This window comes from Alternaria incomplexa (assembly GCF_024043165.1).
Source record: "Alternaria incomplexa strain BMP 0042 chromosome Unknown scaffold_9, whole genome shotgun sequence".
Classification (NCBI taxonomy): domain Eukaryota; kingdom Fungi; phylum Ascomycota; class Dothideomycetes; order Pleosporales; family Pleosporaceae; genus Alternaria; species Alternaria incomplexa.
The window spans coordinates 546501-562387 of record NW_026249858.1 but is presented as its reverse complement, the minus strand read 5'-3'; the positions used below and the strand labels follow the sequence as shown (position 1 = coordinate 562387).

The window sequence follows — 15887 nt, the reverse complement described above, 5'->3', positions numbered from 1 at the left end:
ATCGAGTTGGAGAAACCACCGCCGTTGATGTACCGACCCAAAATCGTTCGTCGAGCCCGGATATGCATTGGTGGTACGTGTTTGATCATCTTCTTCTGTGTCGGTGTCGAGATCTTGATCCGCTACTTCCTCGTGTACGGATGCGTCCGCGACGCTAGCTTCGTCACTTGAGGTCGCGGGGGTTCGCGTTGCAGAGCTACGCTGAGATCGTCCCCTTCTTCGTCTCGCTGTAGGCTTTTTGATTATTTCATTCGATGGGAGGCGTAACATGACAGTGTAATTGTGTGGCAATCGTGTACCGTGTAGACGTAGGCGTATGTATCGAGTCTTGAAAGCTGCCACCAGCTTTGAATTCTCCTGGCACTCTCCGCCTACAACCTCGCTTCCCTCATTTGCCGCTTCATCGTCTTCTGTTTCGTCGTCATCCGTAGTCTGTGGACTTGGCATCCCGGTTTTTCTCTTCCTCCTGGGCAAGATACTATAAGTTCCGGTATCCCATATAATGAGGCTTCCAGTCTTTCTGCTGGCACTCTCGATCAAATGGTTCCAGTAGTTGTGTACTCTAGTCTCGATCGCCATTCTGCCTATGCTCCGCGAGTTGGGGTCGCCAGGAAGTCCTTTTGGAAGGGCGAAGGACATCGAGCTCGTTTCTGAGAACTGAAGACGGAGGTCATAATGTACACCCGCAATCGGGTGGTTGTGTTGATGAACGACAAAGTGGTGACCATAAGGGTTGGCGTTATACTGGTAGAGGGTGGCAAAATCATCGATTGAGATTCTTGGTACGTCAAGTGCTGTGTTTCTAGAGCTTTTCACCAGGTGGTTTCTGAAGTAAGTAAGGTGATCGTCAATCTTGACCTTGCCGGCTTCTACTGCTGCTAGCGCGGGTAAAGCCTTTGCGACAGTTGGCGTTGCATCTGAATGCACATTTGGTTTTGAATTTGGGCTCCTGATATCTGCCTCAGACGTTCTTCGTCGCTTTGAAGGCCGCGGTGGCGATATGTCGCGTGCGAGACTTGCCGGTAAGCCCATTGCGAGTCTGGCGCAGTTGACAGCTCGCTGTCACCTATAATCAGGCTTAGGAAAAGCACGAATCCCACACGTTCATTCTTCGCCCGGTCGTACTCCTCAACATTGTAGGCGATGAGGTTGGCGTTCGTTTTGTGACTGCGATGCGCGTTGTAATCGCAAAACGCCGCGACGAAGCGATGACGTCACTTACCCGCGACATCCAACTCTAGACACCACGAGCATTCGAAGTGATGTTAATAATCGTACGCGCAATCGAAGAGGCAGACGTCGGGATGCCAAAAGCGAAAGATCCGGATCGTGACGAGAAGCATACACGCGTGTGCGAGGTGTGGGGTCCCCGCAACAGCCAAGGTCTGTCATTGGCTGTCGGCAAACTTCCTTCTTCCTGCTCGGCAGACCTGCCCAAACAACGACCATACCTCAACGTCAACGCGCGAACACAGGCACGAAGAGGTTAGACGGCACCCATACTCCGGACACGATGAGGTTGAACGGGAGACGCAGGCTCCACCGATGGGGATCTGGTCGTTCTGGGGTGTGGATCAGTGGATCAGCGGAGGAGATGGCGTAAAGTCAAAGGTATAAGTATCCCTATTGCTCTATCCGATGCTGGTCGCGATTCTGGACTCCCCTCATCATATCCTGTTGTATCTTCGAGTTATTAAAGCTACTTCATAATGTCTTCCGATACGGAGGTTCTCATCATAGGTGCGGGCATGAGCGGCCTGGGCCTCGCTGTCCAAATCATTCGCAAGTACGGTCTTCGTAACTTTGAGCTCATTGAGAAGAGTGACGATGTCGGTGGCACTTGGTTGGCAAACACATATCCAGGCTGTGGATGCGATGTAAGTTGTTCCGGGTCCAAACAGCTATCGGTGCCGAAAACTATGCTAACCTGACTAGGTTGCCTCACACTTCTACTCCTACAGCTTCGCGCTGAACCCAGATTGGTCGAGAAAATACTCCATGCGTCCTGAGATTCAGGCCTACTTCCGCTCTGTGGCCGAGCAGTACAAGATCGTGGATCACGTCCGCTTCCATTCCATAGTGGAAAAAGCAGCTTGGAACGATCTCGACAACGTCTGGGAGGTATCTATCTTGAACCTTCAAACCAAAGAACGGACCACACGTCGAGCGAAGGTACTTGTCTCGGGTGTGGGCTCACTCTCCGTACCAAAGAAGTGCGATCTGCCCGGAGTAGATACGTACCAGGGCAAACTGTTCCATTCTGCGCAATGGGACCACAGTTTCGACTGGAAGGACAAAGACGTCGTCGTACTTGGTATGCCACAATGTATTCTCTGCACAGTATTATGCTTACAAACTCCCAGGAAACGGCTGTTCAGCAACTCAATTCGTCCCTATAATGGCGAACGAGCCCAACCCCGTGCGCAAACTCACACAATTCGGACGACAAGCGCAATACCTTGCAGAACGCCAGAACCTCTACTATTCAAATACATTCAAAACCGTAATGCGCTACGTACCACTAGCAATGCGCCTCTACCGTGCGAAATTCTACTACGACATGGAGCGCGACTGGAGTGGTTTCGACATTGAGACCGGGCGCAGCATCCGCCAAAATCTGGCCAAGGAGAATGAAGCGTACGTAAAGAGCATGGCGCCGCCGAAGTATTGGAGCGCGCTCATTCCAAAGACCGAAATCGGGTGCAAACGGAAGGTGTTGGACACAGACTATCTGAAGACCCTATGGAGAGATAACATTGAGCTGGTTGCCGACGATCCAGTGGAAAGAATCACCGATGATGGCGTGGTAACAAAGAGCGGTCGCGAGGTGAAGGCAGATGCCATCGTGCTTGCCACCGGCTTCGCAACACAGCAGATGCTTTGTCCGATGGAGATTGCTGGGCGTGACGGACTGCGCTTGAACGAATACGTGAGTCTACCACAAATCGACGCATGAGACCTATATACTGACGTATATCGCAGTGGGATAAAACCTCACAAGGCGTCGCGCAAGCTTACTTCGGTACGGTGGTCCCACAGTTCCCAAACTTCTTCATCCTCATGGGGCCCAATACCGTCACCGGCCATCTCAGTGTCATCTACACTGTCGAGTGCCAGATCAACTTCACTCTCCGGCTGCTAGAGCCCATCTTCGAGTCACTGCCATCATATCGATCGCAATCATTCGTTCCTCAAATGCTCTCACCACCACCGGCGACCGTAGAGGTCAAGCCGGAGGCTGCGGTCGCAGACTCGCAATGGACACAAAAAGCAGCAAGCAAGTTGGTCTGGAACTCAGGCTGTGTCAATTGGGCTGTAGATCCGAAGACAGGTCTAAATAATAGTAAGTAGGGATGGTGGACGCTGGTGTGAGTCCGTGCGCTAACTCTGTCAGTGATGTACCCTGACTGGCAATTCCTCTATTGGCTCAGGAGCATCTTCTGGAAGAAGGGTGACTTTGTTTATCGTAACGAAAAGACAGGCGAAGAATTTCGACCGGGTACTACCAAGACTATCCTCTGGCTGGCTACTGCAGGAGCACTTGCTAGCGGAGCCTTCTTCGGAAGGGATTGGATCCAAGATGAACTGCCTCGCCGGCTAAGGAATTTCGACGCGAGGGCATTGGTACGGAGCCTGAAAGCCTGAAAAATGACCAGATGAGGGGGTGAGTCAGCGCATGCCCGGATAGGACGCCAGTATCATCATCTGGGTCACCCACACCTTCAGGCAACAACACCGTCCGACTAAGGCAAGTAGGATGCTCATGAGACGGAATAGATGATGTTTTTCTACCAATGGTACTAAGTGGTGCGATTCGTCTCTTGCTACGGAGCGTTTCGCCGCCATCAATGACGTCGCGCGCACGAAATGGTCGTCTCTCCAGCAACAAGCAATACTGCACCCTTGTTCCCGCGATCGCAGCCTTCAGGGCCGTCCCCGTGTCGCGTTAATAAGCCCAAGTCTATTGTTCAACTGTCCTGCACGAACAATACCAGCAAAGTGAGGGAGACGGGATATCTGACTTCCGGGTGTCCCTTCACCTTCACTTTACCAAATCGTCTCCCAGCCCCCTCAATTCCAGCTTTTCAAGCCCACAACCTTTTCGCTAATATTAATCGTACACTGAGAGTACTTTGGACTGCAAACTCTTCAGCTCTCTACACGATCATTCATTTCCCTCTCGTCCCCAACAAGCTCGCCTTGATCATCTCATACCTTCTTACTTTCCATTCCACAACCCAAGATACCTCCTGAGATGTCTCCAAAGACTCTCCTCCCAGATTTCGCAGTGGCGGTCAGCCAGATGGCTGTTCAAGCTGCAACCACAGCCTACCCGACCGACTACATCGTCGAGCACATCCTCAAGCTCAGTAACTACCTCATCAACCTTGCGGGAACCTGCAACCTCTTTGGCAAGCCCGAACTCGACATCTACAGTCCCAGTCTCAACACTCTGTTCGACCGTCTGCAGAAGAAGCAGGTCGGCCCAAGCCTGTTGCCTCACGGCTTTCTCACTGCCGAGCGCATTCACGGACGCATCTACGAGCGTGCGGACGAAGAGGCCACCGACCGCCCTCTCGCCGACTACGAGGACATATACTATGCGCTCGTCGCACGCATGCAGGAGATGCATCAGTTGTTGAACCTCCGCATCGACAGTGGCTTCAACGTTGCGTCTGAGGACATCTCTGAAGGCGGCCCCAGCATCGCCGAGCTTCACAACAGTCTGTCTGAGTACTGGAACGTCCTAAACAACCCATCATGCGGCAAAGCGCTCGACGATGTGATCCGCGAAGCAAGGCTCGAGTCGCTCCGGCACGAATTGGTTCACCAAGTCAGGGAAAAGAACATGAAAGCAGAGGAGGCGCATGAGCAGTTGTCGCAGCTCTACAGCTCTGATGTCTACAACGGAATCCTCGGGCTCAACTTTGTCCAGGACTGGGCGCCGCCCATGATCGGTGCTTACTTGGAGTCGAAGTACCGCCGCATGCTCGACTTGGAGAAAGAAGAAGCTGTCGTCAAGGCCAGGCTGTCGCGCCGCCAAGCCAAGATGAAGACGCTGCGCGAGGCCCTCGCCGCCAAGTCCGCTGAAGAGAAGCTCATCGCCCGACGCCACGCCCGCAACAACGCACGCAGGGCTGCTCCCATATGCGACGTCGACTACGAAGTCAGCCGCCCCACCAAAGCCACGCCCGTCGGATCCGAAGACGCCACCAAGTCCACCAGCGCCGAGCCCAACACCAACAACATGTACCACTACACAGGCAAAGCATCGATGCAGCACTCCCCCGAACACCAAGCCCAGATCCACCCCGGTCACCACTACGAAGAGCACACGGCCGCCTACTACAACCAGCCCATTGAGGATATCATTGCTCACCAGGAGATGCTCAAAGCAGCTGCTCAGTGGCAGATCAAGGAACAGCGCGTGTCAGAGTACAGCGAGTACCTCCGCGCTCGCGCTAGTCAGGGTGCTTAGCACAGGGTTGAGGCTAGTCAGAGCTCCGTGTCGTCGGGCAGTTCTTTCGGTCCACCTCCTCCTGGTTATGTTCGCGGCCCTTTTCATCACCCGGATATGGATTACAGCCAGTATGAGAAGTTTTGAGGATGGACTACGTGGTAGTATTGGTGGTTAGGATACATGGATTGATGAAGCTGTCGACGGATAGGCAGGGCAGTGGATGCTTGAATAGATGGATCGATCAGTGAGGGCTATACCCAAGTGGTGCCACACGAGAGATCATACGTATATAGACAAACAGTGGCAGCTGGAGCGACTGGTCTTCGACGCTCACGTCGTTGCGATTCCTAGCTTGCTCAGATAAACAATTGAAACACTTTACTCTTAAAGCTCCACCTTGACTTCCCAATCTCAGAAGATGTAGTCCGGATCCACCTCGATGATCATGTTCTCGCCATAACCACCCGGTCTTGGTGCTGTAAAGTCTTTGATGTGCCAGAGTTCCTCATTCAGACGCTCAAATTCTCCTGGTCGCTGCTCTTGACAGTTATAGAGATTGAGAGTCTGGCTTGGTATTAGCATACAAGTACCAGCCGTCAACAAGCATACGAAAGCAACGTACCTGTAACCCATCCAACCTCCCCACCACTTCTCTCGCCTCATCCCCAAGCAACCCCCCACACTCCGCTACATCCAACATCTTCAACTTCGCCTTCCCCTGCCACTCGCCCAGGGAAGTCCACATTTCCCTCCCCAGATACCGACACCGATTCAACCCCAGCTCCTTACACCCCCTACTCTCTTTCAACAGCACAGCCAACTGCTCAGCCCTCACATCACAATTCTCAAACTGCACTACCGTGAGTCTCCCACTCCACTCAGCCGCACTCTCAGTAAGCACATCCCAAGCCTTACCCTGCTCTTCTCGTTCGATAGCGATACGCGACCGCGGGATGCCACGTACATAACGAACGCCGCTTTCGATTCTGAGTGAAAAGGTGCGGAGAGCGCGTAAGTCCTTGATGGCTTTCGCCATGGGCAACGTTAATGCCCAAACACTGATGTTGAGATGCTGGAGCATGGTGCCATGGCGCTTTAGTATGCTGGTTACCAACGCGCTCTGGAAGTTATGCAACGTCAGGTACTCGTAACTTCTTGCCTGGGGAATGCGTAGCCAGATTTCATAGGGATTGGCTGTACTAGTAGTGACGGACGGGTCGAGGTACTTGAAAAAGGCAGGAGCGAGGGGCGCGATTCCCAAAGAGAGCGTGTGCAGGTTGGCGTTGGCGAGGATGCGGGCGTGACGGGAGGTTTCTGAGAAGCGGAGGAGGGAGGATGTGGGTAAGGGGTTGAGTATGTGGTTGAGGATCTCTGTGGGGAGGTCGAGGAGGTAGGGGGTTGACATTGTTGGGGTTGTTTTGTGAGATACTGTGGGAGTCGAGGTAAAGTAAGGTCGATTGATTGAAGCTGAGGAGAATAATGCAATCCTTCAAGTCCAAGGCTGGGGAATAGATAGATTTTAGTAGCAGGCAGACATCTCGGTGCCATTGCTGTCAGCAGCGAAACTCTAAAGCATATATACTTCCACGTCACGCATGTCTTACACAAGCGGCATCTTCCTCCTCTGCCTTCCTTCCTGCCCATCATCATCACAGCGCTTATTCTTTCTCGCCGAGTGGTCCCTGTCACCTTGTTTGAAGCAAACGTTTGACCCCGGGAGGCCGCGTCGTGGCGTCGAGCATGACTGATTGGACGAGGCAACTGTGCCGCATGCTGCTGTGTAAGGCGCCCCCAAATCCGCCCTGATGGAATGGCATCGGTTAGGTAAGGATAGCCTGCTTTGAACGTCGTCAACCTTTCTAGTTATAGAGAGCGTGCAGTGCGAAGGATCTGGCTGCACATTTGTATATAGCCGCATGCGCTGTTGTTGGGGATGAACTGGGGAATTCGTATCGAGTTCGTTATTTGTCGTCACCAGGCATACGAATGTGATGGCGCGGGTTTTGCGGGCGGCGTGGTTGTATCACTGCAGCAGGATGATAATAGCGGTGTTGTATTGATTGCATAGCAGCGCAAAAGTTCGGGGTGTCGCCGGTGCACTGTTGGTTAGTCGCTCGCCGATGATCGCGCGCGGAGGATTGGGTGCCCAGGTAGGAGGATTCGGGGCCGGGGGGCGGCGGGTGATATCAGGAGCCGCGTCCGTATTCGTCGGTCGCTGCATGCAGACATGCACAAGATTGTAGAACAGAGAGGAGTGTACAATGTATTGATGTTCTATGTAGAGGGAGGAACCCCTAGTATATATAGTAGAGGGGTAACGCTAGTAAGTGAATGTATAGTAAATAGGTAGATCACGTATATAGATGCCTAACTAACAGCCCCTCTGGATCCTAACTTGGGATGCACGCTGTCTGCGTAATAAGAGACACCTAGAGTACTGTAAATAGTATTGAACTTTGTAGGGTCTAACGCTTTCGTAAGCATATTAGCTAGATTTGCCTTGCCGCTAATCCATGTAACGGTAATGTCGCCGTCACAAACGTGTTCGCGAAGGAAATAGTAACGAATGTCGATGTGTTTGCTGCGTTAATAGAACTTAGGATTCTTCGACAGCTTAACAGCAGACTCGTTGTCAACATAGATAGGAATATTGTTAAAATAGAGACCCGTGTGTAGGTCGTTAATGAATTTTTTAATCCACAATGCTTCTTTAACTACCTTAGAGAGAGCTATATATTTAGCTTCGCATATAGAAAGGGCGGTAACTTTCTAAATACCTAAAGACCATAACACTAGTTCTCCAGCGAGGGTGAAGATATATCCCGTAGTAGAGCAACGAGTATTAAGACAACTAGCCTAGTCAGAGTCGCAGTAGCTAAGCAGCTAGGCATCACCCTTGTAATAGGTAATGCCCGCGTCGGCGGTACGCTATGCGTATGCATAAGCGCGCGTAAGAGCGTCAAGGTAGGTCTAGTTAGAGTTGGCATTATACTAGCCATAAAGAGAAGCGGCATATGCGAGGTCGATTCGTGTCATAGCGGGGAGGTAATTAAGTGAACCAAATTTCTAGAGATACTCCTTACAGAATTGTACTCCAGCAACGGTGTCCTTTTCTCAACGGAGCTTATCGCGATAGTCGCAAGGAGTCTGTGCAGACGGAAGGTTGTAGAAACTAAAACGGTCTAGCAGGCGTCGAATATACTCGGCTTGATAGATCTTAATAGTACCCTGCGCATGTTCGATATGCATACTAAGGTAGAGAGCGTCGGGATCTTTGGATGTAATAGTAAATGTCTCAGACAGTTCTTCGCGGAAATTGTGGATAAGTGTGTAGCTAACAGCGTACATGCGAATATTATCGACATGTACGGAGATAATAAGTGCTTTAGTGGTGTAGATGTAGATGCACGGGTCAAAGGGAGATACACGAAACCCCATCCGAAGGAGTTGTGCGGTAAGTGTATCGTACCATGCACGAGGGGCTTGTACGAGACCATACAAGGACTTCACAAGCATCCAGACCTTGCCCGGAGCCAGTGTTATAGGCGGGGGCGGCATGACGTAGAGTGTCTCCTAGAGAGTAGCGTTCAAGAAGGCGACGTAAACGTCGGATTGGCCGGTAACCTAATCAAGTAAAGCACAGATTGCGAGCAGGATGCGAATAGATATAGACCGTGCAGTTAGAGAGAACGTCTCATTATAGTCGCCGGGACGTTAGCGGTCTCCGCGAACAACAACACGCGCCTTGAGTTTAGCAAGATCGCTAGTAGAGGTAGGTTTAGCTTTGAACACGATCTTTGTTGGGAGGGCCTTAGCACTAGCGGGAAGGGTCACCACCTTGTATACCCCCTTCTGCAGAAGTAAGTCAAACTCAGCATACGTCGCAGTGCGCCAGCCATCTGCCTAGAGCGTAGTTATAGCTTTCTTGTAATTCCGTGGTATACAAATAGACGCAGCGGAGATAGAAGGTGTAGCGGCCATAGCGAGGTCGAAATGTAGGTCATCGAGGTCGTTATCAAGGAGATGAGTACTGGGCGATAGGCCCGCGACTTGTAGATGCAAGTGATCGAGATCGTTATCTAGCTAGTCGTTATAGGCCGGTGCACTAATACCTTGTAAAGAGAGAGATAAGAGGTAGGTAATATCGTTGTTAAGACTGTCATAGACCTCGATATCGTGGTTCAAAGAATGCGAGAGACATAGAGTAGCTAAGAGACCTAAGTCGAGCAGGTCGTCATCAAGAAGACCCTCATCCATGTCTGTAGGGTTGTCGGCATCGTCGTCGAGCTTGCTTCCCTAATAGGGATTAGTGGTGTATCTGTGTCCCACATAGGACATATTATAGGTGATAGTAAAGGGCTCGACATCATCATTAAGAGAATAAGCGGCTTTCTCTTTTGACACCAAAGTATTATCATCGACCTTCTTAGAGCAGCATTTAGCGTAACTATAAGCCGACAAGTGCCCAGTCAAACTAAGACATTAGTAACATAGGTAGTGCTAAGAGCAGTCACGTCGTGCCGCGAAGCACGAGAAACAAACGTCGTCTTGTACGTGATCGAGCGCACCATCAGGATATATACCCGTCCATTGCGTGCCGTTGTGGGAGAAGCGGCCGCACATGGTCTTAAGACGTACGCATCTAGAACATAGGATGCCTAGATCGCAGCTGGTATGATGAGAGATGCAATGATTGCACGGCTCGTTGTCTTTAGTAGAAGGAGATATGCAAGCTCGGTTGTCAGCAAGGCAGACGTTGCAAGGGTATTGTCCGTCGCATTGCCTAGGACTTAAGCCGTGTTTCTTCAGAGTCTGCCTGGACATTTTCCGGCACGTGAGACAACGATCTGCTTCGGGCAACGTAGGGCGAGATGTCGGAGTTCGTCGTAGAACACAGGTAAGATGTTAGTTGGTAGATTTGCAGTGATTGCATGGTTCCCCAGGTGCGTCGCGGGTGCATGTACGAATTAGTATCTTTAAGCGTCTGCATAGTTAACATGCATTTAATATACAGTCAGCTTGCTCGTCAGTAGCTAGAATACACTAGTAGCGGTATTTACGGCAATATTAACATTTAGAGTTATTAGACTCGGGGTCCCTGTAACAACGGAATTTACTGGCCATGCAATTCAGACAGTCATCCTGCATACTCTCAGGAACCGGAGTTGATAATACGGCCTCGTAACTAGAGGAAAGGCTAAGAGCGGGATCGTCTTGCTAAGAAGTGCTAGGCGAAACAAGTAGCGTAGAAATATAGTTCTAGGTTTCTTGCGGAGTAGAGGGAACCAAAACGTAAGAGTCTAGACGATCGTCGTCAGAGCCGTGTTCAGAGGACGTGTCGTCTCCACTAGAGATGTAAATAGGCCTTAGGTCAGTGTTAGTGATAATACATCGTGTCGTCCGTCGGTTGACTTAGAGAGAATATAAGAAGGAGTTATCGTCGCAGTTATTGTCGTGGAGAGCACAGGGCTCTAGAGTGTCGGCATAGTCTTAGGAAGGATGTAAAGGCCATTAACCGCTGTGAAAATGTCGCACAGGAGCCGCAAAAAACGGGGACACGGTATAGTCGACGTCTAGGGCCAAGACCACAGAGCGTGTACTAGAGGAAATGCTAGGTACATCGAATAGTATTAGAGGCGGCCCGTTGTCGCGGTTACGGAGGTCAGCTAACAATCTACGGCGTGCGCCGTTGTTAGGGAGGTCGCGCTCCTCCGCGAGGTTGCGAAGTTGCTAAGTTTCCATAAGATCGTATAAATCGCTCAGATAAGTCGGTGTGCCCTTATAGTAAAAATTACTAGAGGAGGCAACGAAAACAGCTGCTTCCAAAGCCTCACTCGGGACGGAGGTATAGTCGCTGCCTGCGTCACTGTCATCGTCGTCGTTAGTTGCGTTAGTGGGGATAGGAACTATAGAGCGTGGATCTCGCTCGTTAATGTGCTGACCGTGAGGCTGAGGATCGTCCATGCCCGTGCTGTTATCGATACGAGCCATAGTGACCCGCTTTACAATACGCTTGTCTAAGTACTACACCCAACATATCTTTTCGCTGTCCGCGCACAAGAAATGAGCGACATATGCGCGAGGAACATGTAGCTTCCTAGCTTCAGCAGCAAGGCGGAGCTTAGGCGGTATTGTCACGTAGACCCGTGCGCCCCAAGCATTGTCCTTGCTAAGGTCAGGTTTGGTGCCGTAGAGGGCCTCCTAGGGTGTCTTCGCATACTTCAGGGCCTTAGAGGGAGCTTAATTCTTCTTATATACAGCTTCGCGAACAGCGTAAGTCTAGAGCCCGTCAGGGAGAGTAGCGTTGCGCAGCGTCTCTTTAGTCTAATTAATGATAGCTTTAGTTATATCAGAGCTAGGTTGAAAGTCCTTAATTATAGCAGAGGCACGCTCTCGCATTAAACGGTGAGAACGCTCTATCGCGCCGGCGTCAAAATGGGCGTAGAGAACACTATTCTCGACGGTGATACCCTTAGATGCGTAGTAAGCCTTGATACTGCGGGTAACAAACTCGTTATCGCATCGCATTCGAACTATTGGATAACCGTGTTTATTAGCCAAACGAGTGAGGAGGCTTGTAAGAAGCGCAGAGATCTAGTCCTTAGTTAGAAATAGTTCGACCCAGGTAAAACAGGTGGCGTCATCAATAAGGCAGAGGGCGTAACGCTCGCCGTCGAGCCCTAGCGTTGGGTAGAGACCCTATGTATCGACGGTAACGAGCTGCCTAAAAGTGTTGTAATGTTGTTGAGCGGGTCTACAAGGGATCTTATAAAGCGCTTGAGTAGTGTGACAGATAGGATAAAGATCGTTCATCTTAGCCTAAATCTGCTTATCGGTAACTTTAATACTGTCACTAATCTTAAGAAGACGGCGCATACCGTCCAGACTTAGATGCCCAAGACGGCGATGCTCTGACTAAATAGGGTCGTCGAAATCGACTACTGCAGCGGCAGTAGGTAATGTAGGAGATCGTTTCGCATAAAACACGTAAACGTTAGCGCTTGGATGCAAAGACGCAAGTGCAACGTTGCGGTTAGCGCCCTTGCTATAGATAAGCATATCTTGTCCGTCAATTAGGATTTTGAAACCCTGTCTAGACATTAACAATGTAGAGATAGAGAGCAAGTTACAACGTGCGTCTGGTGCGTAGCGAACGTCATAGAGCTCGAGGATAGAGTGATTGCCGTTGGAATCAGTGATGACGATGTCAATAGTGCCCTTCCCGCATATAGCAAGTTCAGATCCTTTCTTACACTTGCTAATAGCCTTAGTAACAAGATCGAGACGGGTAAAGAGAGAAGAGTTATTTATAATGTGACGTGCTACACCAGAGTCACAGATCCAGAGATTAGACAGTGAAGCAGTAGTAATAGCCGCAAAGGCAGAAGGTGTCATTGTCCTATCAACCATGTATGTACGCCCAGAACCACAGTCCTAGCTACCTTAGGCGGCCCCCCTTAAGCCTATCCCGTCACCGTAATCACAGTTCTATGACACGTCAGCGGTGTAGGGCATAGAGAGGAATAGAGACGTACAGTTTATAGGGTCGTGGAGGTGCATGTCGTTAGTAGAAGCGACGATACGAGCTATACCAAAGTCAGAGTCGAAATCGGGAATAGCAACATCGGCGTTAGCAGAAGTTATAGTAGAGTCCTTAGAGGTCTTGTTAAGGGCGCGAGCCTTCATACAGCAGTTGTCCTCTATGTAACTAAGCTTACCGCAGTCCTTGTAGGTGCACTTAGAGACGTCTAGTTTGCCGACGTACTTGCACGTGTTAACAGAGTGACCGTTGCCTTTGCAATAAGAGCATGTAATGCGCTCGCCAGAAGAGGCCTTAGCGACAGACTTGTTCCTATTGTTACCCTTATCGTTAGCCTTATAAGGCTTAGTGTCTTTAGCGTTGTTCTAGAAGTCCTTATGCTCGTTGCGGAAATCGATAAGGAGAGACTTAAAGTCCTTAAACACAGTGTTAGTGATCTCGACATTATAGTGAGACATTTTCTAGTAGTTAAGGAACAGGTTATAGTGTTTAGTTAGAGAGGCTCCGATCTTGCTAATAAGCTGAGCACAAGACAACGTGCCTCCCGCGGTACCAATATCGTAATGGAGTTCTTCGAACTAAGTGAGAAGAAGTCGAACATTAGCTAGATCCTGCATCTTAATTTAATCGAGCTTAATAAGAGCGCAATCGAGTATAACAGCGTTAGGCGCTTTGTTGTTAGCGGTGATAGCAATGAAAGCATCGCGTAGATTAAGAGACTCATCAGTAGTAAGTTCTTTCCAAACCCAAGGCTCAACTACAGCGCGGAGGAGAGCAGTAGCAGAGCGGGAGGTCTTGTCGAACTCCTTCTAGTTTTCTAGCTAAGTCCAGTAGACAGCGAGTTAGTTAGCGGCGTTATTTAGCAGGTACAATATAGTAATTTGTAAAATAATATCGCCGTTAGGATAAGAACGGGTAGATCGCTAAGGCCTAGAAGTAGCAAAGGTCAGGAGTTCAGGCTTAAGAAGGGGGGTGACCTAACCGTTGTAGATGTCGGAATAACTGTTAAGAAAAGCAAGCTCTTCAAAAGCCTTAAACCACTCGTTGTAGTTGTTAGGTCCATCAAGCTTTTTGAAGTCCTTGCCAAGGATAGCGGTAACGCTGTAGAGAGTAGTTATGTTTAACAGGGAGCGAGAAGTGTTCGCGAGGTAGCGCAGTTAGAGGCGCGGATGACAATATAGTCGAGCGCCGTGTAGTTAGCGGAGAGGAGTAATGTAGGTAGCTAAGTCGCGCTCAGAAGCGTTAATAGGCTCATAACCTGTAGAACAGAGAGGAGTGTACAATGTATTAATGTTCTATGTAGAGGGAGGAACCCCTAGTATATATAGTAGAGGGGTAACGCTAGTAAGTGAATGTATAGTGAATAGGTGGATCACGTGTATGGATGCCTAACCAACAAAGATGCGGCGTTCTGCGAGGCTCGCGTAGTTCTGTTGCAGTAACGTAGGAGTTAGCCTGAGGTATTCGACAGCTGATGATAAGAATTGATCATGTGTGGGTCTTTTCCATTGCGTGGCTTGGAGCATGCTATGTAGCCGAGACGACTATATATACACCTTCCTGTGCATTGCATCCGCGGAGAGAGGCGATGATCCTGCAGCGTCAACGAGGGGTGCAGATGCACGAATTGCTCGTCAAGCCTGAGATGTAGACCTCAGCCTTCTCCTCCAGCACCACGCTCGAACACCCTTACGCTGCCGTCGCTCTTGACCTGATACAAGAACTCCTTGCCTCTCCCACTGTCGTCGCCATCCTTGTTAGCTTCAATGCCAAAGCCCACATCAAACCATTGCTTTCTCTGCTCAGTGATGCGTATCACACCGCTCACATCCCTCGCGACGCCAGTGTCTAATACTCTGACACCTAGTATCCTCCTGCTCATGTGTGCGCATTTGACAACCAAGTTATGATGCGCCACTTCGAGCGGCTGCGGAGGTGTGGAGAGGCTGAGGAGTGGGTTGTCGGCTTGTAGGTGCGCGAGGATGTGGGATACGTTCGGTAGCGTGTGGAATTGCAGCATGAGGGTGGTGAAGTGGGAGGGTGTGATGGCTGGGTTGAGCGCGAGGAGGAGATCGGGGTTGTCGAAGATGATGAGCGTCTTTCGGGCGGGGGATGTAGCGAGTGGGGAGATGGCGCTGGAGATAGTAGACTTGATGTCTGCGATCTCGAGGCTCTTGAGCGTATAGTGTCCGGGGACGCTTTGGTTTGTACTCGCCGGGCCGTTCGCGATGGTCGTAGCTAGTGATGTAGCTGGCGCCGCCGCTGGGGCGGATGGAGGTGGCCCTCTCGCAGGCACTATCCGTCCAGGCGGTCCTCGCGCAGGCAATATCTGTGGCCCTCTCTGTGGTGTCGCATTCGATACCGGGACTCGTGGTGTTGCTTGCGCATCGGTTCGCGATGGTCTCTCTGCTGTACTGTCTGGCGCATTCCCACCAGCACCCAGTCCATCAACAAAGGCAAAGCGTCCCTCTTTCCTCAGCTTGTCCAGATCAAGCGCTGCGCCTTTTCGCGCCTCCTGCTTCCAGAAGTCGTATTCTCTCATCCAAGAGACGAGGACGACGTTGTGCCCCTCGTCCCCGCCATCCTGTGTGCCCAGCTCATTGCAGAGGAAGCGGATGAGCAGCCAGTTCGCGCTCGCGCCGAGGGTGCTCGTGAGCAGGAGGATCGAGTCGTGCGGTAGTTGGACGTAGGGTTGAAGGAGCGCTGGGATACGCGTCGAGGGTGGCATCGTGACGCGGACACCAAGTGGAAATTATGAGTTGCGCGTAGTGTGCAGCTTATCGATACCCGCCATTGTCATCGTCATAGCGTGTTTTTATAGAAAAAGAGACATCACCCATGTCAAGAGGTGCGTGTAAGTTTTCTTTTCTCTATTTTCTACTTTTT

At 50.6% G+C, this 15887-nt stretch overlaps 5 protein-coding genes across 5 annotated transcripts; 2 read left to right on the top strand and 3 right to left on the bottom strand.

Annotated features, from left to right (window-relative positions):
* Positions 1 to 1709: 1709 nt before the first annotated feature.
* Positions 1710 to 3645, top strand: J4E90_006549 (uncharacterized protein; the record flags this gene model as incomplete). Its single annotated transcript, XM_051436094.1, has 5 exons — positions 1710 to 1877; positions 1936 to 2314; positions 2364 to 2929; positions 2983 to 3343; positions 3395 to 3645. 5 exons carry the CDS (start codon positions 1710 to 1712, stop codon positions 3643 to 3645), a joined length of 1725 nt encoding a protein of 574 aa, XP_051289888.1.
* A 222-nt stretch (positions 3646 to 3867) lies between these two features.
* Positions 3868 to 5479, top strand: J4E90_006548 (uncharacterized protein; the record flags this gene model as incomplete). The annotated part of the gene is made up of 2 exons (XM_051436093.1): positions 3868 to 3873; positions 4244 to 5479. 2 exons carry the CDS (start codon positions 3868 to 3870, stop codon positions 5477 to 5479), a joined length of 1242 nt encoding a protein of 413 aa, XP_051289887.1.
* Positions 5480 to 5872: 393 nt separating this feature from the next.
* Positions 5873 to 6866, bottom strand: J4E90_006547 (uncharacterized protein; the record flags this gene model as incomplete). Its single annotated transcript, XM_051436092.1, has 2 exons — positions 5873 to 5995; positions 6084 to 6866. 2 exons carry the CDS (start codon positions 6864 to 6866, stop codon positions 5873 to 5875), a joined length of 906 nt encoding a protein of 301 aa, XP_051289886.1.
* Positions 6867 to 9544: 2678 nt separating this feature from the next.
* On the bottom strand, positions 9545 to 9799 carry J4E90_006546 (uncharacterized protein; the record flags this gene model as incomplete). The annotated part of the gene is made up of 2 exons (XM_051436091.1): positions 9545 to 9757; positions 9791 to 9799. 2 exons carry the CDS (start codon positions 9797 to 9799, stop codon positions 9545 to 9547), a joined length of 222 nt encoding a protein of 73 aa, XP_051289885.1.
* Positions 9800 to 14655: 4856 nt separating this feature from the next.
* J4E90_006545 (uncharacterized protein) lies at positions 14656 to 15729 on the bottom strand (the record flags this gene model as incomplete). The annotated part of the gene is made up of 1 exon (XM_051436090.1): positions 14656 to 15729. One exon carries the CDS (start codon positions 15727 to 15729, stop codon positions 14656 to 14658), a length of 1074 nt encoding a protein of 357 aa, XP_051289884.1.
* Positions 15730 to 15887: the final 158 nt, after the last annotated feature.